This window comes from Canis lupus, chromosome 4 (genome assembly GCF_048164855.1).
Source record: "Canis lupus baileyi chromosome 4, mCanLup2.hap1, whole genome shotgun sequence".
NCBI classification, from domain to species: Eukaryota; Metazoa; Chordata; class Mammalia; order Carnivora; family Canidae; genus Canis; species Canis lupus.
Window position 1 is genome coordinate 16,093,667 of NC_132841.1, and position 25,452 is coordinate 16,119,118.

Genomic DNA, 25,452 nt, shown 5'->3' on the forward strand with positions numbered 1-25,452 from the left:
TCTTAGAACTGGGTGATAGGTATAGGGGGATTATTATTAGTACCATTGTTTCTATACTGTAGGCTTTCATTTTTCATAATCATTTATTAAAAGAATGACTATAATAAAAGTTTAAATCCTTAGAATTAGTGTTTTGTAACTTGTTTAGATATAAATTAACCCTTGGTCAATTTGATTATTAAACTTCTATTGGTGCTTTAAGATTTTTAAGGCATTTTAGAGAATGACAGGTCAGACTTCAGAATGTTTGCTAAAAATTATGACAAATATAAATGTTTGAATGGCATTTAACAAAAAAGATCATTCAGTTAATGGAATTACCAGTGATTTTCTTTCTTTCTTTCTTTCTTTCTTTCTTTCTTTCTTTCTTTCTTTCTTTTTTTTTTTACTATTTTATATCTTCTAAAAATTATAGAGTAAGCTTTGTTTAGGATCTTAATTAGGAAAAGCTTTAATCAATTTTTAATGAAATATTGATAACTTATGTGTTAAGGACATTATTCTAGTACTAAGAGCACTCTTACTAGTTGCTTCTGAGACTTATTTTTGAACAATGCTGTTCTTCTCTAAGACAGTTTTGGCGAAGGATGGATTTATGTCTGAACATCTGTCCAGAAAATAGCTATTTCAATTATTTTCCATATATGAAATATGATACAAGGGCCATCTCTATTATACACTTGCATAAAAATTTTTTAAATAGTACAAACTTTTCAATATAGCCAGTATACATAGAGAAAACTTTACCCCCATGGGAGGAAAAGGTATCGTGAGTATTTTGGCAAAGTTTTACCTCTTTAAGCAGAAAAAAAGATTAAGAGGAAATGAGTAACTATTTGTTTTTTGCCTCTATAACTGAAACAGTGTTCAAATTTATAGGTGAATTTTATTTGTAGCAAACACTTTCTTTACAAACCATGAGTTTATCTTGTAGGTGGCCTTTTAAAATAAACTATTTGATTTTATACACTGTGCATCATGCTTTGGCTTTATGCCTGACCTCCCAGGTTGCAAACATCCAGAGTAGGACCCAATATTAAAGAAACCAGAAGAAAAACAACACCTAGAAAATATTACAGATGTTAGTAATAAATTACTCAGTAATATTCACATTAGAGCAGTAATAAATTATGATAGTGGTGACCCTTAAAAATTGTCTCACTGTTTACTAAGACATTTAATCCTTCCCATGTTCCGAATGAAATGCATTTTTTTTTCCTACTCTTACAAGAGTTAGGTGCTAGGGGATATTGTGTTTATTCATTTGAGTGATTGTATTCAATACAGAGGTTAAAAAAAATAAAGCAAAGCACCTATATACAAAGTATCAACTAGTACCAAATCCTTACTGTATGTGAGAAAATTATGTTTTAGAAGTCAGTTACATTATAAAATATAATCTAGAATATACTAAAGGCAAATGATTAATCCTGACAAATTCTAAAATTCAAAACAATTTAGAAGTCTATGGAGGAGTAGCAGTCTCGAAGGGAAAAAGAGGCATTAATTGAGCAAAAAATAAATAAATAATAAAAAGAAGCATATTGAGGAAACCATGTTGGAGCAGATGGTTTATATGAGGAAGAGATTTTCAAATTATGTTCTTGATGAGCCACCACCACAGGGGCTGGTCAACAAGGCTAGGTAAGGAGGCCAGCTATTGAAGTGTTTAAGCAAAGACAATCCAGTAAGATATATTGGGGAGATTGATTTGACATTGGAGCCAGAGGCATGTGTTGGGAAATAATTGGGAAAATAATTCAGCTAAGTCAAATGAAATGGCATGAGCCTAAATGTATCATTGGCCATGGGTTTGAAAATAAAATAGGAAGATAGATGCCTGGACTCTCACAAAGGAAAAACCAATAAAACTGGGTTGGAGTTTGGATGGATATTATAACAGAAAAAAGGTGGAGTCAAAGATCCATACAGTGATAGAAGTGAAGAGTCTCGTGTTAAATTTAAATCTAGTGATACAAGATGACGTGGGACTATGGAAGATAATCAATTGTATCCAAATTCTAAAGGAAAATACAAACTGGGCTGAAATTAAATTGAATATTTAAACTAGAACTATGAAGGCTAACTGTGGGACTTGTACCTTGTGTCAGCAGTGGGAATGAACACAGCAGACCTAGAAATTGTGTTTTGGTTGACACCCCAGTTCATAAGGTTTGTTGCTTCCTCAGAACTCACTAGGCTGGATAGCCCCTCTGCCTTTTAGGGGTTGCCCTGTGTTGAATCGTAAAGCCCTAGGTTCTGTGACAGGCTAAAAATCCCGTATCCAGAGTCTGGATTGGCTTCTGGTGAAGTAGCCTTCCCAGGGTAGTGTTGTAAATAAGGCAGAGATTGTCAATGATGTGGCTTCTACTTGGTAAAGATAAAATCCCCAGCAGAAGACTTGGTATTCCTTTGAGCTGGTGACAACAGCACCAAACTCAGAGTTCATCTTTGTGAGGAATAACAAAGTCAACAGGTATTTACTATACCTCTCCCACCAAAAAATAAATTATAAATGGACTAAAAATATAGAAGTGTAGATAATCACTTGCAGTGTAAGAAAAGCTTGTTTAATATAAATGCAAACACCTATTTAATATAAAACTTCATAAATATCGGTTTTTTTTTTTTTTTTAAATATCGGTATTATAGGCTGAATTGTATCCCCCTCCCAAATTCATATGTTGAGGTCCTAAGAATGTAACTGTATTTGGAGATAAAAGATTAAAGAAAGTGATTAAGTTAAAATGAGATCTTTGAGGTATCTTAATACAATGTGACCGGTATTCTTCTAAGATAAGAAGGTTACACAGACCAAGGGATGACTATGTGAGGACACAGTGAGAAAGTGGCCATTTCAATCCAAGAAGAAAGGTCTCAAAAGAAACGAAACCCACCAGCACCTTGCTCTTGACCTTCTAGCCTCCTGTGAGAAAATAAATACCTATTGCTTAAGCCATACAATCTGTGGTATTTATTTAACAGCCCAACAAACTTTCTTCAACACATTTTATCAATATGTAAATAATACCGAAACAGCATCACACAACAATAATATCAAAACGACCTAGGGATCCTTGGGTGGCTCAGCAGTTTAGTGCCTGCCTTTGGGGCAGGGCGTGATCCTGGAGACCCCGGGATCGAGTCCCACATCGGGCTCCCTGCATGGAGCCTGCTTCTCCCTCTGCCTGTGTCTCTGCCTCTCTCTCTCTCTCTCTCATGAATAAATAAATAAAATCTTTTAAAAAAAATAAAAGACCTATAAACAATATCAAAAGATAATAAGAACATAGACAAATATTGTTTAATCTGCAAAATAGAGAAGGACCTAGAACCTACAACACTCCAGTAACAGTGAACATATGTAGCACCCAGAACTTGATCTTAAATACCATTCTCCAGTGAAAGGAACCAAGACTCCTTGGAGAAATGACTGATTCTAGGAATGAGGCAGGATATACATTGGATGAGCCTGGGCATCATATAGTGCCAGAAAGTAGCAAATTGTTAAAAAAAAAAAAAAAAAAAAAAAACCCTCACAATTATACATCTGTCAAAGGGACACAGGAAAGAACTGAAAGATCTGTGTTCAAAGCCTTAGCAACAAAATGAAGTATTACTGTATTAGAACCCAAAGTATAGTATTGATATAAGTAAATCATTGAAGAAATAAATGGAGAATAGATAATGTCCAAGGCAGAAAAATTTCAAATGATTCATGTAGATACTCCACTCAAGAAAGTGGAACTAATTCCCTATTCAGGTATGGCCTGTGCATAGCAGCTTCCTTCCCAAGAACACAGCATGAACAGGTATGGGGTAGGGGGTAACCTTACAGTGAAGTCTGACAAACACTACTCAGCCTGGTGGTCAAGGTTAACATCAACAGTGATAAATCATACTGATAGTATGTCCTTGATATCATAAGATGAAATGATACTTTACCTCCTGTACTCCTCCTCCTGAAAACCCATACCTCAGTTTAATCATAAGAAGAGCAGCAAATTCCAGTGCAGGGATCTCCTCCAATATTCTTCACCAATACTCAAAACTGTTGCACTCATTTCCCAAGGAAAGTCTGAGAACCTTTTTTTTTTTTTTTTAACCCAAGAGGACCTAAGGAGACATGATAAATAAATATAATGTGTTGTCCTAGATGGGACCTTGGGACAGAAAGGATGGTAAGTAAAAACTAAAGAAATCAGAATAGAGTATGTACTTCAGTTAGTAATATATCAATATTGGTTTGTGAATTGTGGTAACATGTACCATACTACTGCAAGATGTAGATAATGGAGGAAAGATGGTGTAGGGTTTGTGGTAACTATAGTGTATTCCAACTTTTCTGTAAATTTAAAACTATTCCAAAAGATTTTTAAATAGACCAGAAAAGTAGACAACAGGATATCATATACCATATGTATCAAAAAGCCAGTAAACACTTAAGAAGAAAGTCAGGTTTGCTAGTATTCAGGAATGTATATTACAACATCTATGAGATTCTCCTACTTAGCTGGCAAACTTTTTTGTTTTTTAAATAATGATGCCAATGATCAGCAATGTATAGGAATGTAAAGTAGAACCACTACTCTGGAGGGCATTTTGATAATAGGTAAAAATATATGTACTCTTTGAAGCAGCAACATCCCCAATGGACAGAAATGTTTTTATGATATGTGCAATGGCAATAACCTGGAAATCAACCATAAGCCTATTATGTATTTGCAAGTACAAATTTAGATTATGGGAATACTACATGTGGATAAAAAGTAGGATTTGTATACAATAAAATGTTGCCTGCAGTTATGTCTGGTACAGTTGGGACAATTTTTGTTTTTGGTGATTTTGTTCATTTTCCAAATGTTAAGGAACCGTAGAATATTCTTTGTGATGACAAAGGCTTTATTTTTAAATTCAAGTATAATTAACGGTGTTAATATTAGTTTTAGGTGTTAAATGAGAAAGTTTTTTATGATTATTTTTAAAATATAAATTTTTTCCCATGAAACTATACCTAGAATATTAAAATCCTTTTTGTTTTAAAAAAAAAAGAGTATTTTTACTTTGCTTTTCTGAGTGGATTTAGTCTGTGCACAAATTTGCATTCATACAAATTTACACCGTTGTATGTTTCCCATGTAGTTTCTACTTTTCTATTGGGTGAAATTTTTATAAGCTCTTAAAAGCATTGTTGTATTTGATTGGTCTTCTCATACTTTTTACTTTTAGGTTGGTGTTTGGGATGCTTTATCCTGCATATTACTCCTACAAAGCTGTGAAAACAAAAAACGTGAAGGAATACGTAAGTATAGCTTTATGGGTGATTAATTCTAGCTTAATGTATCTGTGATATACAAGACTAGAAAATAATTATTTTAGAAATAGCTGGGATAATGTTTTTGGTTAAAAAGTTTATATAAATAAAAAGACTAACTTCATAAACTAATTTTGAATACAATTCCAAAGTGAAATTTCAAAAAAAAAGTTCACTGTCAGTTGGCATTTAAATAAGTGCATGATTTCCAATTACCTAAATGGGTAATCGGATCTACTGCTATCCATTTTGTCTAAGTTCCAGTATAAGAAGTTGGGGGTGGGGGGACGACTGTGTTTTTTAGCCTGTGAATTTATAGATACACTAAGAACATAATTCCCACCCCAAACTTTTTTCCTTTTCTCATAGGAGTTTTATAACTTTTTAACTGAGTTAAATATACAGATACCTATCACTACTGACAATTACAGACAGTCTTTTCCTTCTTAAGTCAGACTCTACAGTTGATCCTTGAACAACATAGGGGTTAGGGCCGCTCAGGCATGGACACACACACACACACACACACACACACACCCTCCTCCCCATGTATGTTAAATACTGTATTAAAAGTAAGCTAGAATGGATCACCTAGGTGACTGTTCCACATCAGACTCTTGATTTTTGGCTCAGGTTATGATTTCAGTGTTGTGAGATCAAGCCCTACGTTGGGCTCCGCACTGGCTATGGAACCTGCCAAATTCCAGAGCAAGGATTCTCTTGCTCTCCTTCTGCCCTTCCTCTTTCTCTCTCTCTACCTCTCTTTAAAAAAAAATTAAAGGCTAGAGAAAAGATGTTAAGGAAAATCATAGGGAAGAGAAGAATATGTTTATAGGACTTTACTATATTTATTGAAAAAGAACTTAGGTATAAGTGGACCTGCACAGCTCAAACCTATGTTGTTCAAGGATCAGCTGTACTAGCCAGGCACTCCTGGCTCACTCAGCGGTTGAGCATCTGCCTTTGGCTCAGGTGTGATCCCAGTCCCAGGATCAAGTTCCACATCAGGTTCCCTGTGAGGAGCCTGCTTCTTCCTTTGCCTGTGTCTCTGCCTCTCTCGTGTATCTCTCATGAATAAATAAAATATTTTTTTTAAAGTAGCCAATACATTCCTTCTTATTTGGAATGTTTGTTTGTTGTACTGTTATTAAAGGAGATCTTTTTTTCTGAATCTAACCACAGTTCAAATACAGGGTGAAGTTTCTCAACTTTGTACCCATTTCACCTATAAAAGTATTGTAAACCCAGGATATGCAATAACTGGTGTTCCCCCGTGTGTCTTTGTGTATATATTTGTATTTGTGGTATTCCCCTATCTTCCCTCTAAATCTGGGTGATTTTGTTGGAAAAAAATTAAGTACAAATTGAAAATGAAGTCTATATGAGAAGGTCTAATAATACAAAGATATTATCAGTGGGTACACAAATACCATGCCCTAAAAGAAAAAGGGAATAACAGGAAGAAATATGAAAGTATATACTATAAAAAAAAAAAGAAATGGGCCTATCATGTATGAATTAATGTTAAAAGAGCAGAAAAGATATTGTTATTTAGGGGTTGATCTAAGAACCATTATAAAATATTTGTCTGTTTCTTACTATGCATCAGTTAACTTTATTAATGTTAATTTTTAAAGACTTAGAAACATGGGTTTGTGTGTTTTAATCCTTTAATAAAACACTCAAATTTTTATAACTATAATTTATTCTATAAATTTGGGATTAATAAGAAAGATCTAACCCCGAAATTTTAATTCTACTTCATAAGTTGAAGATAACCTGTGGAAGAGAATCCAGTAACATTCTTATTCACACTGATGGAAAAACCATAAGACTATATATGTGGATATATATACACATATGTTTGCATACGATGTGTAGTTAGGTATATACTAAACAGATTGCCTTGTAGTGTTTAGAGAATAACTCATTATCAACAAAGTAGGAATTATTTGTACATAATTTTGCTATAATATTGTAATTTTGGAAAGTTCTCTTAACATTGTTTTGGGAACATCAGCATAAGGAGTAGTTGAAGAGAAACCAAGGAAGTAGAAAGGGAATTGGTTTGATAGTTACATGGTAATCAACTCTCCACAAGGGAAAGGAAAGCTAAAAGCAGAAATGGTCAGGCTTTAAAACAGAAAAAGCAGCGCATTAGCCTTTAACAAGGAAATAACAACTCAGAAGACTTTGTGACCAAGTTGTCTGCCATCAAGGCTGCTGGAGAGATCAAGCTGAGATACCACATTAGAACATTTGCATTTATATGATTTCCTATGAGTTTCAAAATACTTTTACATATTATTGTTTCCAATTGTTACTGTAACAAATTGCCAAGCACCTACCGGCTTAAACCAACCCCAACTATTCTCTTACAGTCTTAGAGATCAGAAATCTGAAATGCATCTAGAGGGCTGTACTCTTTCTGGAGGTTCTAAGGAAAAAATCTGTTCCCTTACCTTTCCTAGCTTCTACAGGTTGCATACATCCTTGGCTCAGGGTTCTATTCATCATCTTCAAAGCAAGAAATATTGAGCTGAGACTTCTTACATTTCTATGTCTCTGGTTCCTTCTCTCTTCTGCCTCCCTCTTCCACTTATAAGGATGCTTGTGGTTATGTCAGGTCCACCTAAGTAACCCAGGGTCCTCTCTCCACCATAAGGAGCTGGTTAGCAACCTGAATTCCATGTGCAGCTCGATTTCTCCTCTACTGTGTGACCTAACATTTGCACACGTTTTAGGAATTAGGACATGGACCTCTTTGGGAGTGGGAGACATTATTCTGTGTACCATAACATCTCATTGGTCCTCACTACAACTTTAAATCAATAAATAAATAAGAAAAATATTTCAATATTACACTCTCAGAGAAGTATATTATTGCCCAGGGTCACATTAAGGCAGGAATGATTGGATATCTTGTTTCTAATGTTTTATTCCTTCTCTTGTACCATGCTACCTTTAGAAAAGTAGGTAAGGATTCTAGCTTCAGGAAAAAGTAGAAACAGTTTTCACAACTAGCCAGGAGACAGACTTCCAGAGCACACTTTCCAGGGCCACAAAAATAGGATATTTTCCAAGAAGGCCACGGAGGCTGCTTACTTAGCCTGTACTGGGGCAGGACTCAGAAGCATCTAAGTCAACTATGATCAGAATAGTTAAAGATGAAGTGAGATTTTGAAAGTGTTGGCAGTTCTTTAATTATTTCCAATGTAAGTTTACTTTTGACAAAATGCTTGAATATTATTTTATTGCTGAGTCTCACTTAAACTCTTATCATAACAGTTTTACTAGAACTCTGTTCTCATTAAGTTTTCCTGTATAGAGGGATGCCCGGGTGGCTCACCAGTTGGGTGCCTGCCTTCAGCTCAGGTCGTGATTCCCGGATCCAGGATCAAGGCCCACATTGGGCTCCCTTTGAGGAGCCTGCTTCTCCCTCTGCCTGTGTCTCTGCCTCTCTCTCAGTCTGTGTTTCTCATGAATAAATAAATAAATAAATCTTAAAAAAAAAAAAAAGTTTTCCTGTATAGTGATCCCATCCACTTTTGCTTTCTTTTGCATATGGTAGTTCACCTTCTTCAGATTTCCTGGTTATATTTTTAATAGCCTTTTATTGGGATCCCTGGGTGGCGCAGCGGTTTGGCGCCTGCCTTTGGCCCGGGGCGCGATCCTGGAGACCCAGGATCAAATCCCACATCAGGCTCCCGGTGCATGGAGCCTGCTTCTCCCTCTGCCTGTGTCTCTGCCTCTCTCTCTCTCTCTCTCTCTCTCTCTCTCTGTGACCATCATAAATAAATAAAAATTTTTTAAAAAATAGCCTTTTATATTATCATATATTATCTGCCTGTATGTGTGTCTGTCCTCTCCACGTGCAACAGCTCCGTGGAGTTTTGTTGTTTTGTTAACTGCTATGTTCCCCTTCCTAAAACAGTACATGGTGTGTATTGTAGGTACTCATTATTTGAATGAATGAGTGAATGAATGTTCAGAATAAGAACAGGAAGAAGAGTTGAAGAGTACATTTCTTAAGTAGATTGGTCTAGTTTCTCAGCTTTGATTCTGCTAGGTTAAGGATTATACAGTCCAGTCTGACTTATCCCCAAGCTCATTTTCTTAGTGGTATTTGGTTATTACCTAAATTCCACTGATATCTACTTCAAAATTGTTTTCAGAAAGCAAACATTTTAGATTAATTTACTTCTTTCCACCCTAACTACTACCATTCCCCTTAAGCCTGCAAATAGTAGATTGCACCTGATAAAACAGATGCTGTACTCAAATCAAAACAAATGGAAAGTGCTGTGTATTTTGGCAACCTTCCTTTCTTCCTTTGCCTATTTTTAAAACAGAGCTTTCCTAGGATATAATTTCCTGTATAGTGTGGCTGATATGGCCTACTTAAAGTCTTTCAGCCTTGCAGTAATTGAAATGTAAACTTACTGAAGAATTAGTATGGTTTTGCAAATTTTTTTAGGCTTATACCATCTCGTGACTTGAAAATAGAGTGTTTACTTCCAAGTCGTGTGTAATTGCTGTAGCTTTTCTAGGAAACCATGTTCTTATTCTAAGAATGTTGGAGAACGTGGCAATGAAAAGATTGGCTGACAGCACTTAAAAAATCAAAATCAGACATTTGGTCCTGAGATTTACTGTGAGCAAGAACAAAGAACAGTGAAAATTCTGGGAGATTACACTTTTAAAAGCTTAGAAATAGCCCTCTAAAACCCTATTGACTTGGTTTTGAAAGTGACCTAATTTTTCTTGAATACTTGGGTGATAGGAAAATGAACAAATACACCCCTATTAGCTTTATAGTTCTTTTCAACTGGTAAAATCTGAAGTTGTCTGCTAGTTTCAGGGTGAATATAGAAGAGGAAAAAATACAATAAATTCAATACAATAAAGAAAATATATATTTCTTTATTGTCAAGAAGTGTTTTTGTTCCCTAGGCATCTTTTCATATTTTTGTTTAAAGATTTTATATATTTATTTGACAGAGAGCACAAGCAGGGACAGGGCCCAAGGGAGAGAGAAGCAGACTCCCGCTAAGCAGGGAGCCCAAGGCAGGGCTCCATCCCAGGACCCTGGGATTATGACCTGAGCTGAAGGCAGATGCTTAACCAACTGAGCCACTCAGATGCCCCATCTTTTCATGTTTTGGATTAAAAATACTCATTCGATTCAAGGGTTTTAATTTGGAAAGTGTAAAGTTTAACCCAGTGATTAAGGTGGAATTTTCTGAAAATTAGTTTTGTCAAGCCACATGCTTATCTGTTTACTTTCCATTCTGATCTACTTTTAATTTAGTTTTTATTTTTATCAAAGCTGTACTTATAATTTTAAAATCAGTTTTCTAAAGGTTATAATGGAAAACAACAGTTCCCCCACCTTCCCTTCCCTGTTTCTCTCTTGATGCTACTTTCAGCCCTTTTATCCAAATCCTTTAGTATTTATTTCCATATCTAAATAATATGCTTATATTGCTATTTCTTAATTTTTCAGATGGATATTATCAGTTGACTTCTTTCTATTAAAGATGATTAATAGTAGCTATGCAGTGTCACTATACATGTGCATATTTCCCTGTTCCTGATTGCCTCCCAGGGTCTTACTCAATATTTGCATTATTTAGGCTAAGTTAGAAAGACACAATAGACTGAAGAGATAAAAAACACAACACCTAGGACCAGGCTGCCTGGGTTATCATCACAGCCCTGTCCATTACTGGTTGTGTCATTGTACAAGTTTTTGACCTTCCTGTGCCTCAGTTTCCTTCACTGAAAAATGAGAACTGTTATAGTACTTACCTCCTCAGGTGGTTGTAAGAATTATGAGTTAATGAACATAAAGCATTTAAATCAGTACCTGACATATAAGAGTACCTGTTATATAGGGGTTTTTTTTTATTATGAAAACGTTATTTGGATTTGGTCTCTTCAGTGTCTACATTATCATTTTTTTTCCTACACAGTAGTTTCTTTTCCCAGGTGTTATTCATTGTCTTGTTTTTCGTTTGTTTGAGTTTTCACTTATATGATATTTTGTATTGCGCATTTAGACCCAGACTCTCCACAGTTGTATAGATTTCTTCTCAGTGTGTCAACATCCATCAGATATTCCATACTGGCTCTTGTTTTAAATCCTCAGATTTCTTAATCTCCTGTTTTCCTTCTTTTTTTTTTTTTTTTTAAGGTTTTATTTATTTATTCCTGAGAGACACAGAGAGGGGCAGAGACATAGGCAGAGGGAAAAGCAGGCTCATCACAGGGAGCCTGATGGGGGACGCAATACCAGGACGCCGGGATCATGAGCCAAAGGCAGATGCTCAACCACTGAGCCAGCCAGGCATCCCTGTTTTCCTCCTTTTTATTTTACTTCCTCATTTAAAGGAAATACATCCTTCCCAAAAAGGCTGTGTGAGAGGCAAATTTTTTGAGATACTAGATTGTAAATAATTTTCCTTCAGAATTTTGAAGGCATTTCTCCATTGCCTTTCAGCTTTTAATGTTGCTGTGGAGAAGTCTGAAGCCATTCTGATTCTTACCTGTTTGTAGCATCTTTCTCATGTCCCCATTGTTTACAATTTCATGATGATGTATGTGTGTGAGTTGACTGTGATAGATTTTACCAAATCCTCAATAGTTCCTTTTAACTTAGGAATTCTTTGTCCTTCAGCTCTGGTTAGTTAAATTGACTTCTCAAAATGATTTTCTCCTCTCCATTTTCACCATTTGTTCAGTCTGGGATTCCTTTTATTCAGTTATAAACCACTTGGACTGATTGTCTAATATTCTGATAGTTTTTCTTCTCTTTCCTGTCACTTTTTCTTTTTGCACTATTTTGTGATGGGTTTCTCAATTTCATCTTCCAACCCTTTAGTTAATCTTTTAATTTCTGCTCCCATGTGTTGAATTTCTAAGAGTGCTTTTCATTCTCTGAATGTTCCTCTTCCTTATAGTGTCCTACTCTTGAGTTGTCTACAATAGGTTCCCTCTTGCCTCAGTCTATGAATGATGGTGTTTTAGACGTGTTCTTTCTGTACAGTCTCCCCTTTGAGTTCTGTTTGTCTTAGTATCTGTCTCTCACGGATGGTTTTCTCAAATGTTGGGTAGTCCTTGGTCCTCTGCTCGTGTTGGAGCATGATAATTACAAGCTGGCTGGAAGCCCTATGTCTGTGAGACTTGCTGAATGTCCTTTTCACTGTAGGGTGATCCGATGAGGTAACTATATTTGTTCCTGAGAGGAAGTACCACAAACCGAATAGCTTAAGAAGAAAATCAGAAATTTATATCTCACAGTTCTGGAGGCAGAAGAACATCATGAAGATATGCACCGGGTCACACCTCCCTCTGGAACCTGTCAAAGAGAATCCTTTTTTTTTTTTTTTTAAGATTTTATTTTAGGGACGCCTGGGTGCCTCAGTGGTTGAATGTCTGCCTTCAGCTCAGGTCATGATCTGGGGTCCTGGGATCCTGTGTCTCTGCCTCTCTCTGACACAGACAGAGGACGAAGCAGGCTCCCTGCAGGGGGCCCGATGTGGGACTCAATCCCAGGACCCCAGGATCATGCCCTGAGCCAAAGGCTCAACCATTAAGCCACCCAAGTGTCCCTAGGAGAATCCTTTCTTGCCTGTGTCCAGCATCTGTGATTTCCTGCAGTCTAGGGGGCCCTTGCCTTCCAGCTGCAGCACTTCACACTGTCCCTGTTGTCACACAGTGTTCTGACCTATGTGTCTGTCTTAGAGTTGCTTCTGTCCTCCTTACAAGGAAGCATTGGATTCAGGGCCCAGCTATACCCAACTACAGCCTCATCTTAATGAATTACACCTTCAGCGACCCTGTTTCCAAGTGATGTCACAGTCTTAGGTAGTTGGGGTTAGAACTTCATATTAGTCAGCTCAGGCTGCCATCATACAGGGAGGAACTTAAACAGCACAAGTTTATTTTCTTACAGCTGTGGAGGCTGAAAGTCTGAGCCAAAGGTGCCATAGGGGTTGGGTTTCGGTGAAGCCTCTTCCTGGCTTATAGATAGCCTTTTCTATGTGCATGCATGAAGAAAGCTCTCATGAGTGTCTCTTGCTTATGAGGGCCCAAGTTCTGTCAAATTAGGGCCCCCTTATGACCTCATTTGATCTTAATTACCTCCTCAAGGTCCTGTCTCCAAATACAGTCACTTTGGGGCTTATGGCTTCAACATATGGATTCGGGGTGATCACAGTTCAGACCATAACAGACTTCAACATATCTGAGGGAGATACAGTTCAAACCATAATGACTGTTTCTTGGAAAATTAACAATGCCTAGATCTTTAGGTATTTTCTCTCATGCAAGTCAGATTCTTGAGAGAAGATTCTTCCATTCTGAAAGGATGCTTGGTTGCTCGTATTCCGGTGAGAAAATAAGGGTTGGGGGCTTTCAATATTTAACTTATAAACTGGAACCTAATTACTATTCTCAACTGTGCCAGGATTTCCAAATCCAGAGCACCTCTGACTCACTCTTTGCAGAGAGTCAGCCACAGGGTTCTTCTGGGAGGAAGGAGGTGAACGGCCAGACCACTAAGTGGGAGGGCATCTGGGCGCCTGCCTGCTCCTTAGGCAGACCTACCTCCATTCTACCTGTCTTTTGCCCTAGTGGCCAAGAATTGTGTCACCAGTTCTTGAGCTTTTCAGGAGCCCTGTAGTGTCAGCTTGGGATTGCTTCTCAGTTTCTCCCACTGTCAGCTTAATAACTATCAGGCCTCCTAAGTCACTTGCTGCTCATCCACTTCCTTCCTACCTCCAAAAATTTCAATGCTGTCTTCTCTTCTACATTCTTCCGGACTTAATATCTTTTTTAAAAATCACTTTTATTGTTGTTTTAATCAGATTTGTGGTTAAGGATACAATTAAATGTGTATATTCAGTTTATCATCTTTTACCCAGATTCCCAGATCGACTTTGTGAGTGGAATACTTCTGGTTGAAATATACTGTGCTATTAAATAAGACTGATTTTACCATTAACATTGGTTTTTAAAATCTCATAGAAGATAGCTTTTTTTTTTTTAAGATTTTATTTATTTATTCATGAGAGACCAGAGAGAGAGAGAGAGAGAGAGAGAGGCAAAGACACAAGCAGAGGGAAAAGCAGGCTCCATGCAGGGAGCCCAATGTGTGGAACTCAGTCCTGGATCCAGGGATCCACCCTGAGCCAAAGGCAGATGCTCAATTGCTGAGCCACTCAGGTATCCCAGAAGATAGTTTTAAAGTAGTATTAGATACCATTTTTTAGATTTGACAATTATTTTAGAAGTTCATTTTAACTGACATATAGTGAATACATGTGTATCTATCTTGTCTTGAGTTATTTGGTTTGTAAATCAAGTTTTGATAAGTCAAAATCACAATTATCACTTAGGACAGTTAGATAAAATCACTTGGGACAGTTCATTATCTTTTTTTTTTTTTTTATCTTTTAATGAAATAAATCTACCTACATTTGCTTTAAGTGAAGTAAGTGATGAATATTCTTTTATAAACCTAATTTTTGATGTGCCAAGTTTACTTCATATGTATATAATACATAAAAGGATATAATTTCACTGCAGAAGTAATTGATGCTGTTATAATTAAATGACCTATACTCCTTATGTTTTCTAAAAACAATTTCTTCATGATCATCTCATGACCATTACAATGAATCCACTTTAGGAAACAAGTGTTAAATTTAAATAAGGTGATATAATTAGGGGAGGGGGTGTTATATGAATGTCTAGCACACTTTCTTCTAAAATTTTACAACATGAGGGATTCCTGGGTAGCTCAGCAGTTGAGTGTCTGCCTTCAGCTCAGGGCATCATCCTGGAGTCCCGCGATCGAGTCACACATTGGGCTCCCCTTGAGCCTTCTTCTTCCTCTGCCTGTCTGTGTCTATCATGAATAAATAAATCTTTTTTTAAAAAGTTAGAACTGGGGGATCCCTGGGTGGCTCGGCAGTTTGGCACCTGCCTTTGGCCCAGGGCGCAATCGTGGAGTCCCGGGATCGAGTCCCGAATCAGGCTCCCGGCATGGAGCCTGCTTCTCCCTCTGCCTGTGTCTCTGCCTCTCTCTCTTTCTCCCTGTGTCTATCATAAATAAATAAATAAATAAATAAATAAATAAATAAATAAATAAATAAATCTATCTATCTTTAAAAAAAATTAAAAAGTTAGAACTTGAATTACAATACCCCTTGACCTTTATGAAGTCAACAAAAGCATTCCTACAGTTTTCACACCAAGATATAGTGAGCCAAACACAGCTATCTTGTCCTTTTCTAGCTTCCAATGCAAATGCTTTGGAAAACATACACAAAAATAAAAATTCTCACAGTAACATTTAAACCTAATAGGCTAACTTGGGCTTTTGCTAATATCTAAGAAGAATTTTACCAACTGTAGTGCCAATGGAAATAGATTTTTAAAAGCAGAGACAGAAATGGTTGTTTCCATTAAAGGAAATGTTAAGTAGTAAATTGGAGGGAGGCCTAGCCACCTCCATCCCAGTCCCCAGTGATGGAACAGCTGAAAATCAAAGAGGCTACAGCATCCAAAACACTTGACCGCCACCATCTTCGCTGTGGGGAAATAGCTCACTTTCTGTCTCTGTCTCTGTCTCTCTCTCAAACAAATAAATCTTTAAAAACTAATAAATGAAAATAAAAATTCATGAGAGATGTTACTTTAGAAATAAAAGTGTAGAAAAAGGAAATTCTTTTGAAAAATTACAAAAAATTAAACTATATTGAATTATACAAATATATGAAATTTTGTCTATCTCTTGGCTATCAGAATATAGACTGAATTTTTCTTTAAACCACAGATCCAAACTCTATAGGTAAAATGCAAAAACAATCTTCAAGAGGTCTTGAAAAGCCACAGAAATAGATTGAGTTGATTGGTTTTATTTTAAATTATTGTATTACAAAGGCATCTTTTTAAGTTTTTATTTAAATCCCAGTTAACATGCAATGTAATATTAGTTTCAGGTGTACAATATAGTGATTCAACACTTCCATACAACACCCAGTGCTCATCACAAGTGCACTCTTTAATCCCCATCACCCATTTCCCCCATCCCCCACCTACCTCCCCTCCAGTAACCGCCAATTTGTTCTCTATAGTTCAGAGTCAGTTTCAAAGAGGTTTGCCTCTCTCCTTTTTCCGCCTTTGCTCATTTGTTTTCTTTCTTAAATTCTACATATGAATGAAATCATATGGTATTTGTCTTTGACTAATTTTGCTTAATATAATACCCTCTAGCTGTATCTATGTCATTGCAAATGGCAAGATGTTACTCATTTTGATGGCTGAGTAATATTCCTTTGTATATGTATACCACTACTCATTTATCTATACGTCAATTGGTAAACATTTGGACTGTTTCCAGAATTTGGCTATCGTAGATAATACCTCTATAAACATTGGGGTGCATGATCTCTTGGAGTTAGCGTTTTTGTATTCTTTGGGTAAATACCTAGTAGTGCAATTGCAAGTGCTGAATCATAGGGTAGTTCTATTTTAACTTTTTGAGGAGCCTCCATACTGTTTTCCAGAGTGGCTGTACCAGTTTGCATTTCTACCAACAGTGCATGAGGGGTTCCTCTTTCTCCACATCCTTCCAACACCTGTTGTTTCTTGTGTTGTTGATATTAGTCATTCTGATAGGTGTGTCTTGGCGATAGCTAATCTGGTAAGATTAAATATAGACTGATTCCTTTTTTTTTTTAAGCCACAGCTCCAAATTCTGTAGGTAAAGTGAGGGGGGAAATCTTCAAAAGGTCTTGAAAAGTCAGAAAAGTAGATGGAGGGCAGCCCCGGTGGGGCAGCGGTTTAGTGCCGCCTGCAATCCAGGGCGTGATTCTGGAGACCCTGGATCAAGTCCCACATCAACCTCTCTGTATGATGCCTGCTTCTCCCTCTGCCTGTGTCTCTGCCTCTCTCTCTCTGACTCTATGAATAAATAAATAAAATCTTTAAAAAAATAAAATAAAAAAGAAAAGTAGATGGAGTTGAATAGTTTTATTTTAAAATATTATATTAATTTTCAAAGGTTGCTAAAAGGCATCTTTTATTTTTTATTTTTTTTTTTAATTTTTATTTATTTGTGATAGTCACAAAGAGAGAGAGAGAATGAGGCAGAGACACAGGCAGAGGGAGAAGCAGGCTCCATGCACCGGGAGCCCGATGTGGGATTCGATCCCGGGTCTCGAGGATCACGCCCTGGGCCAAAGGCAGGCGCCAAACCGCTGCGCCACCCAGGGATCCCAAAGGCATCTTTTAAATGAAGATCTAGCACTTCAGTTTTATTATATCTTTTTATAATTATTATTCTAAATAGGCTCCATGCCTAGCATGGAACCCAGTGTAGGGCTTGAACCCATGACTCATGACCCTGAGATCAAGACCTGAGCTGAGATCAAGAGTTGGACACTTGGGTACCTGGGTGGCCCAATCAGTTAAGCATCCTGCCTTCAGCTCAGGTCATAATCCCATGATCCTGAGATCAAGCCCTATATCATGCTCCCTGCTCAGTGGAGAGCCTGTTCCTCCCTCTCCCTCTGCTGCTCCCTGTGCTTGTCATGTGCTCACTCACTCTCTCTCTCAGTCAAATAAATAAAATCTTTTTTTAAAAAAAAGACACTCAAATGACTGAGCCACCCAGGCACCCCATGATGTTCTACCCTTAAGATGATTGTCAAAATAAATTATTGGAGCCACCTGGAGAAGTTTCTGCCATTCACATGAATGTTTGAACATAATTTCAGCCTACTAAGATAACATTCTTACCTTTTCTCTGTAAGAGGAAGACTTAGATGTGCTCTTAGGGAAGAAAGTCTAAGGGCACTTCCTCCTTGGGAAAAGAGGGGTCTACCAAGTGGTCAGTGTCCAGATAACTCTAGGCTCTGGGGATGGGTAGACAACAAGGATGTTTCTCATGGAACCTCTTTGAGGTAGAAGAGGCTATAAGCTGCTCTTCCTGGGCAGTTTGCAGAAAGCTTTATGAATAGTGCCTCTGAGAGGTGAGCTAAAGGCCCAGCTTCTTCACTTTTTTGAACTTTTTTTTTTTTTTTTTTTGGATGATGATGTGTCCAAACAGTGTTATGAAAATAAGGGTACATTTTAACTCTTCACATTTTTTTAATTTATTTATTTATGATAGTCACACAGAGAGAGAGAGAGAGAGGCAGAGACATAGGCAGAGGGAGAAGCAGGCTCCATGCACCGGGAGCCCGACGTGGGATTCGATTCCGGGTCTCCAGGATCGCGCCCTGGGCCAAAGGCAGGTGCCAAACCGCTGCGCCACCCAGGGATCCCCTAACTCTTCACATTTAATAAGTTATCACACAAAACTGAGTTCGTCTTTTCTACAAACCCAAGGCTCTTCTTACATTCTCTTCATGCATGATACCCACCTTCCTCTAGGGTGCCATTGTCAGAACATCCTGCTGCAGTGCTTCTCAAACTTCAGGGTGTGTAGGACTCACCCTGGGGTCTTGTTGAAATATAGAGTCTGATTTAGTAGGTCTGGCCTGGACTTGAAATTCTGCTTTCCATCAGGCTTCCAGGTGATCCCAACGCCACAGGTCTGTAGACCACAGTTAAAGTAGCAAGAAATTTGGGCACATTCTCAACTCTGGTTACACATCAGAAACACTCATAGAGCTTCTTCTCTTTTAAACTTGTATCTGCCCTCTCTCTACACATGGTGATGATGGGACCTAAACATCTAAAGATGAGGGTTTTTTCTAAGATTTATTTATTTACTTGAGAGAGAAAGTTCAGGAGTGGGGATAGGGATTAAGGGACAGACTCTCAAGCCGATTCCCCACTGAGCACAAAGCCCAGTGTAGGTCCCAATCGTCATGACCTGAGCTGAAACCAGGAGTCAGATACTTAACCAACTGAGCCACCCAGGTGCCCCTAAATATGTCTTTTTAATCCTCAAGTAATTTTTATCTACAGCCAAGGTGAAAATAATTGAAAGGTATCTTATTGTGAAAAGTGAATAGTTTTTACCACATTGTACTTTTTTAATATAAGTTTATGTATGCAGATGGACACCAAATAGCAAATTGTTTTAGAAACATCTGTATGTGAATGGACTAATTAACAACTTGGAACATAATGTAGAAAAATAATACTTTCACAAAATGAACCATACAATACAATTATAGGGGTAAGGATATTGAGTTAGACTTTCTCCTAGTTTCTGTGTTGTAGAGCTGGTCATACACAAAATTTTCTGCCTCAGGGAAGTTTCCCTGTAGAATCATCCACCTTTCTTCACTTCACTCCAGCCTCTTTGTTCCTTTGGCTGTGTTTACCCAGGACCTCATGCTGTCCTGCACCCTGGTACTCAACCAGCCCTTCCTTCCCCCAACAATCCTGTGACCCATCACTTGTCTCTGTCCACTCACCCAAATGTGAACCTCAGCTCTCCAGGTGAGATTGATTGCACATGCTTTTGAAAGAAAGTAATTTGGAAAAAAAAAAAAAAAAGAAGAAGAAGAAGAAAGTAATTTGATATCCCAGGTTCATTTTCAGTCATGACAGAGATTTATTCTTTCTGCAGTTTTTTCCTACCAGTCTTTGCTTCTCAAGAATAGCATGTTATCCCATGTAGCATAAAGGCTGGTTCTTACTGTTTGAATGACTATTGGACATTTAAAGTGTGCTGTTGAGCCCAGAATATAATACTATTGTTGTATATAAAAGAGTATATCTTACCTAAAGAATGAAATTTTTCATATTCTGTGTCAGTCTGGCCTGTCACCTAGACAAAGGAGCATATCACCTAGTAGCAAGGTTAATTCACTTGTGGAAACCAAGATGGAATTGTCTATGTGAAAAGAGATGGAATGGGGGTACCTAAGTCCCTAAGAAATAGTGCCAGTCCTCAGAATACTTCATGTGAGAAACATGATGAGCCAAGACTTGGGGAACACTTAGGAAAAGAAGAAGGTAGAGTGACACATACTTATTTTTTTATTTTTAGGTAGAGTGACAACTTAGTGTTAAAAGTAGCATATTTCGGAGGCATCTGAGTAACTCAGTCGGTTGATCCGACTCCTGGATCAGGTCATGATCTCAGGGTCATGGGATGGAGCCCCACACCTGGCCCTGCACTCTGAGGAGTATGCTTGAAATTCTCTCCCTCACCCTTGCCCTCTGCTCTTCCCAAGAAATTCTTTGTGGTTCTGTTATAAGGGAACTGTCTTTCTCACAAATATTTATTATCCCAAATAAATCAATAGTACTTTAAACAGTATAAAAAAACAAACTCTGAATTCTCAGCCAGTGTAGATGGAGAGAATTATTTTGGAATGAGAGTTCATTCCTTTCTAAATTCTGCTTCCGGGAACAATTCCCATCAGCAGATCCTGCTTTTCACATCGTCTTTCCAGCACTCCTTTTAAATTAATTACCACCTACTTTTTAAACATTTTTGCACTTTTGGCTTCTCTCAAGTTCCTCAAACTGCTGAGGTTTGGTATGAGATGCACGGGCTTCTGTGATTCACAATTACTGAGGGACCGGAGGGAGTAGGGTGATGGGCTTCTATTTCTAGTTAAGTCCTTGAGACCTGCAGACTAAGCCGTGAGGTCTTAGGGAGTGAGGCGTGGGATCTGCAGGTAAACCGTGTGGCAGCAGCTTCATCATCTGAAAGTAAAACCCCCAGACCTCTGAATTCGGGGAGCTGTACACAGTTAAGATAGCCTTAAATAGGGCAGTGAGGGACGAAGTACACCAAAGTCAAGGAAGCCCAAGTCATTTCTAGTTTCATGTAATCACCCCAAACACGTGCCCCTTTTTTAAAAAAAGAACTCTTTTCATCCATGGTTTCTGTTCACTTTGGATTGAACTTCAACTAGCTTATTTTCAAGCATGCTTCTAACTTGGCACAGCTGTGGGAAAAATCCCATAACTGAGCCATCTGGGTTGGATAAAAGAGGGAGTTTTTGTATTGATTTCTCACATTTTGTTCCTTTTTGTTTTAGTGGGGAAAAATCATTATGAAGTAACCAAATTATTGCATAATGTTAATGAAACAGGAGAAATCTTTTCAACTCTATGCTATTTCTAAAGCATTCTATATTAGAAGGTCTCCCTGTTGTCTCTGAAATGTGGTGTAGAATGAATGTTTTGGGTGAATTGACTTGAGTGAATAATAATGGTCAGAAAATAACATTCTTTTTGGGTGGTCTGTAATTCAGCAGTGTTTTTTTCTTTTCAGACTCAGCAAAGATTTTTTTTTTCCCCTGCAAGGCATATTTTAGTATTTTATGATCTGGATTTACTTAGTGTGGTTATAATTGAAATCATTAGGCATATGTAATTTTTCATTTTTTTCTTAAAGCCTAGCATTCATTGCTTTCTGATTCAAAGAATCTGAAGTTAAATGTTGTGAAATTGTTTAATCTCTGATAACTCTGAGAACAACTTTGACAAAATAGACTATATGTTACAAACTGCTGTTTGTGCAATCCAGAGTTACTTGTTTGAGTCTTGCATCAATCCAGACCTTAGAATTAAGAAACTAAATAAAGATTTCATTTATTTATTTGAGAGAAAGAGAGTGCATGTGAGCTCATGTGGGCGTGGGCACACGCACACACACACACACACACACACACATACATGAGTGAGGGGAGAGGTAGAAGCAGGTTCCCCACTGAGCAGGGAGCCTGATGTGGGGCTTGATCCCAGGACCCTGGGATCATGACCAGCGCTTAACAACTGAGCCACCCAGGCGCCCCCAGACTTATGAAACTATTAAGTAAAAGCCTTCCTCTGTGCTTGCTTTACCAGGAACAAGGTGCTAGGGGCTGGCAACATGATGGTGAACACAATGGTTTCTGTCCCTGTCTAAACGGCTGGGGTAGATGTTATACGAATCATTGCTCAGATATTCTACAAAGAAAGAGTAGGTGCACAAAGATTATATATGACCTTCAGAGGGTAAGGAGTTAGGGAAGGCTTTCCTTTGGAAGTGAAGAAATTTTATTTGTACAAGACAAATAAATAATATATAATAAAATATTAGTTACATAATGGAGCAAACATGCTGCTAATCACTAATTCTTATCCTTTTATGTCTTCTTTTGCTAATCCCTCCCATGAAAGCTTCTTGGCAGTAGGAACACCTTAACATCAGAGTTTATGCCTATTTCATATCCAAGGGCTTTGTTTATTAAAGGCCCTGAGTAATATTTATCAAATTAATATATCACATAATTTTTCTTCATCATGCAAGTGTAATTATACACTTATATCATTTAACATGTATTATTGGTAATATCACTGTTGTTATAATATCACACTGGTCCTACCATAGAGAGAATAAGTTATATAAAGATATAATTTAAGAAAAAAAATTTTTTTTTCTTTTAATGGGCTCCATATCCAGTTGGGCTCCACACAACATGGGGCTTCAACTCATGACCCTGACATCAAGACCTGAGCTGAGATCAAGAGCCTGACACTCAACTGAGACATCCAGACACCCCAGTATTTTTTAATTAATATGCCATTACTGCTATTACCATGACTTATAAATCTGTAGCAACATGCCTTCTTCCACCAAACATGATATTCCCCCATATTTTGGGGCTCATGCATTGCATCAAGTTCTGTGATGGAAATCATAAGGATTGTTTTACAGTTACTGTTCACTTTTTGTTTGCCTTATTTGTTTGGGGATTTCAATCAATATCATTGTGTAAGGATGTAAATCGTAAGAACTTATTTTCTTAAAAAATCTTAAAAGATCATGAAATGAGGCCTACTTTTCTTTGGCATCAAGAGTAGGTAAATGCATACCTATTAAATGGAGCATGGTCTTTTGATAGTAAATTTAGCCTATGGGTATATTCATTTTACAGTATTCACTCAAGCTTAAAATATCCTCTAATTCCTTTGAGAGAGTAAAGCTAAGAACATCATCACATGACTGTCTGGGTTTCTGAAATGCTAAGGCTTTGTAAAAGCCTTATGGATTTTGAGTAATAATAAAGCAAGTGCTGGCTTGTTAAATAAGCTAATCTGATCCATGCACTATATAAACTAGAATATAATTTTAGATACTATGATTTTATATCACAGATGATTCCATAATCTCCAAAAGAACTTGCCTAATTATAAGAGTATATTTTCTTGGGGATATAAATTCCTTTTGATATTTAAATGATTTTAAGATTCCATTTGAGGAATCTTTTACTTATAAATATTGTATTTTACATTAAAATATTCACCACATTTCTCTAGTCACAAAAAATAGAGTACATGAAGTGTTCCAAGATTTAAGTATGACTGCCATTTCATTGTGACCACTTTCAAAAAAGGTTTATGACCAAATAATCAAGAAGAATGGAAATTCCAGTCTTGTGTATAAGTTAGCCTATTCTTTTGTTTATTCTTTTAATAAGTTATTTGAGCATCTCTTTTGTTCCTGGTACTATAGTAGGCATCATATAGATGCCTGGGAAACAAAACACTGCAAAATGAGCATCTAACGTTTTTCAAGCAGTATTCCACTGACTTCTATGTACTTTATGCTTTGGATATCCTGGTCTCCCACTCAGAGGATACCCACTTTAAGCTTTATATATATTCTAACCAGCCTATTTATCTGATTTATTGGCCTATTGAAAATAGAAGCAGATTGCCACTGAAGCCATACAGATCAACAGTGCAGATGATAATGAACAAATTCACATGGATAGAACCATATTTGCCAAGGGATCAGAAAAATAATTTCAAGTAGTATTTCTCTGGCCCTGCCCAGTCTGCGATCTGAGAACATCGATCCTTCCTGTCCTCCAAATCCTTCTGAGAGCCCTCAGGTGTCTCCACCAGAATTTCTTACCATGGTAGTCCTCTTCTCCATTTTCAGATCCCTGTGGTGGGTTTACCATCACCACCAACCAGGGCATTAACCATACCACACAGGGCAGCCAATGGCACTGACACTGATACTTTCCTCATCCTGGAACCTTTGCCACTACAGCTTTGCTTTCTCAATCTCTGTGGAGATTAGAGTGTGACCTTTCATGTTAGGGTAGGCTAAGTACTATAATTATAGTATGTAGCAAAAATGCAACTGCTGAAGGAATATAGAAATGTATTTCTCTCTCATATAACAGTCCAGATTAGGTGTTCATTTTGGCAACAAATTCTCATGCCATCCTTCAAGAATGGGCTCTACCCATCTTCAACACATGGCTTCTAAGGTTGTCCTACTCCTTGTGCTCCCAGGCCACAGGCAGAGGGAAGAGCCTGGGGAAGATACACCCACTTCTCCAAAGCCTAAGCTCACGTCCTGCTGGGGAGAACTGGATGCATGGTCCCACCTGCCTGCAAAGGGGGGCTGAGAGGCACCAGCCCTGGCTGAGCCACTTCACAGCCACAATTCTGCTGTTAGGCCTCCTCGCAGATAGCAAGCTGTCACCTCCCATTTCTCTTTTGCTTCACTGTCCTCGACCTACCCCCTGGCAGCCTCGTAAATCTAGCCTTCAGAACAGATGAGGCCATCCTTCATCACATAATCTGTAATCTCTCTACCCTGGGCTGCTCCTTTTCCATCCAGATGAACAGCTTGTCTAAACCTTCACTACTGTGCTCAAATCCACCCTCCTTCCCACTCGTACCCACCCTGAAAGGATGCCCTCCCTGCTCCTCTAGGGTACAGATAGAGGTCCCTGGCTCTGGTCCTCTTCCCAACACAGCCAGTCTTTTCTTTCATTTCATCCCAGAAGAGCATGCATCTCTGCTGCTTTCTTGAGCCCACTCTTCTTCCTAATCTAATTCTTGCCTTTCTTGTGTGGGATCTTGTTCCATTAAGTATCTCTTCTTTCTCTTCATTTGAATCTTCTTATCTTGCTAGTAAAATTTTTAGTCCTTGAGAATGTAAACGTGGTTTATTTTTGCTTCATGCTATTTTTTTTATTCCCCCTCTTTTTTTTTTTTTTCCTTTAAAACCAGATCCCCTGAAAGGCTAGTTTATGCTCACTCCTCCTGCTGTATCTCGTATCAAGTGTCTAGCTTCTTGCAATCCTTACAGAAGGAAGCACACTGAGGTGTGCACAGCTCATATTCATTCAGCAATTCATCAATAT

The 25,452-nt window shown here is 37.7% G+C and overlaps 1 protein-coding gene across 1 annotated transcript in view; it reads left to right on the top strand.

The window, feature by feature from the left end:
• The window catches only part of REEP3 (receptor accessory protein 3), a 98,544-nt gene that overhangs the window by 40,238 nt on the left and 32,854 nt on the right, over nt 1–25,452 (top strand). The window contains exon 2 of the mRNA XM_072823254.1: nt 5,230–5,302. Within this exon, the coding sequence (XP_072679355.1) occupies nt 5,230–5,302 (73 nt within the window). The remainder of the gene's footprint in view (nt 1–5,229; nt 5,303–25,452) is intronic.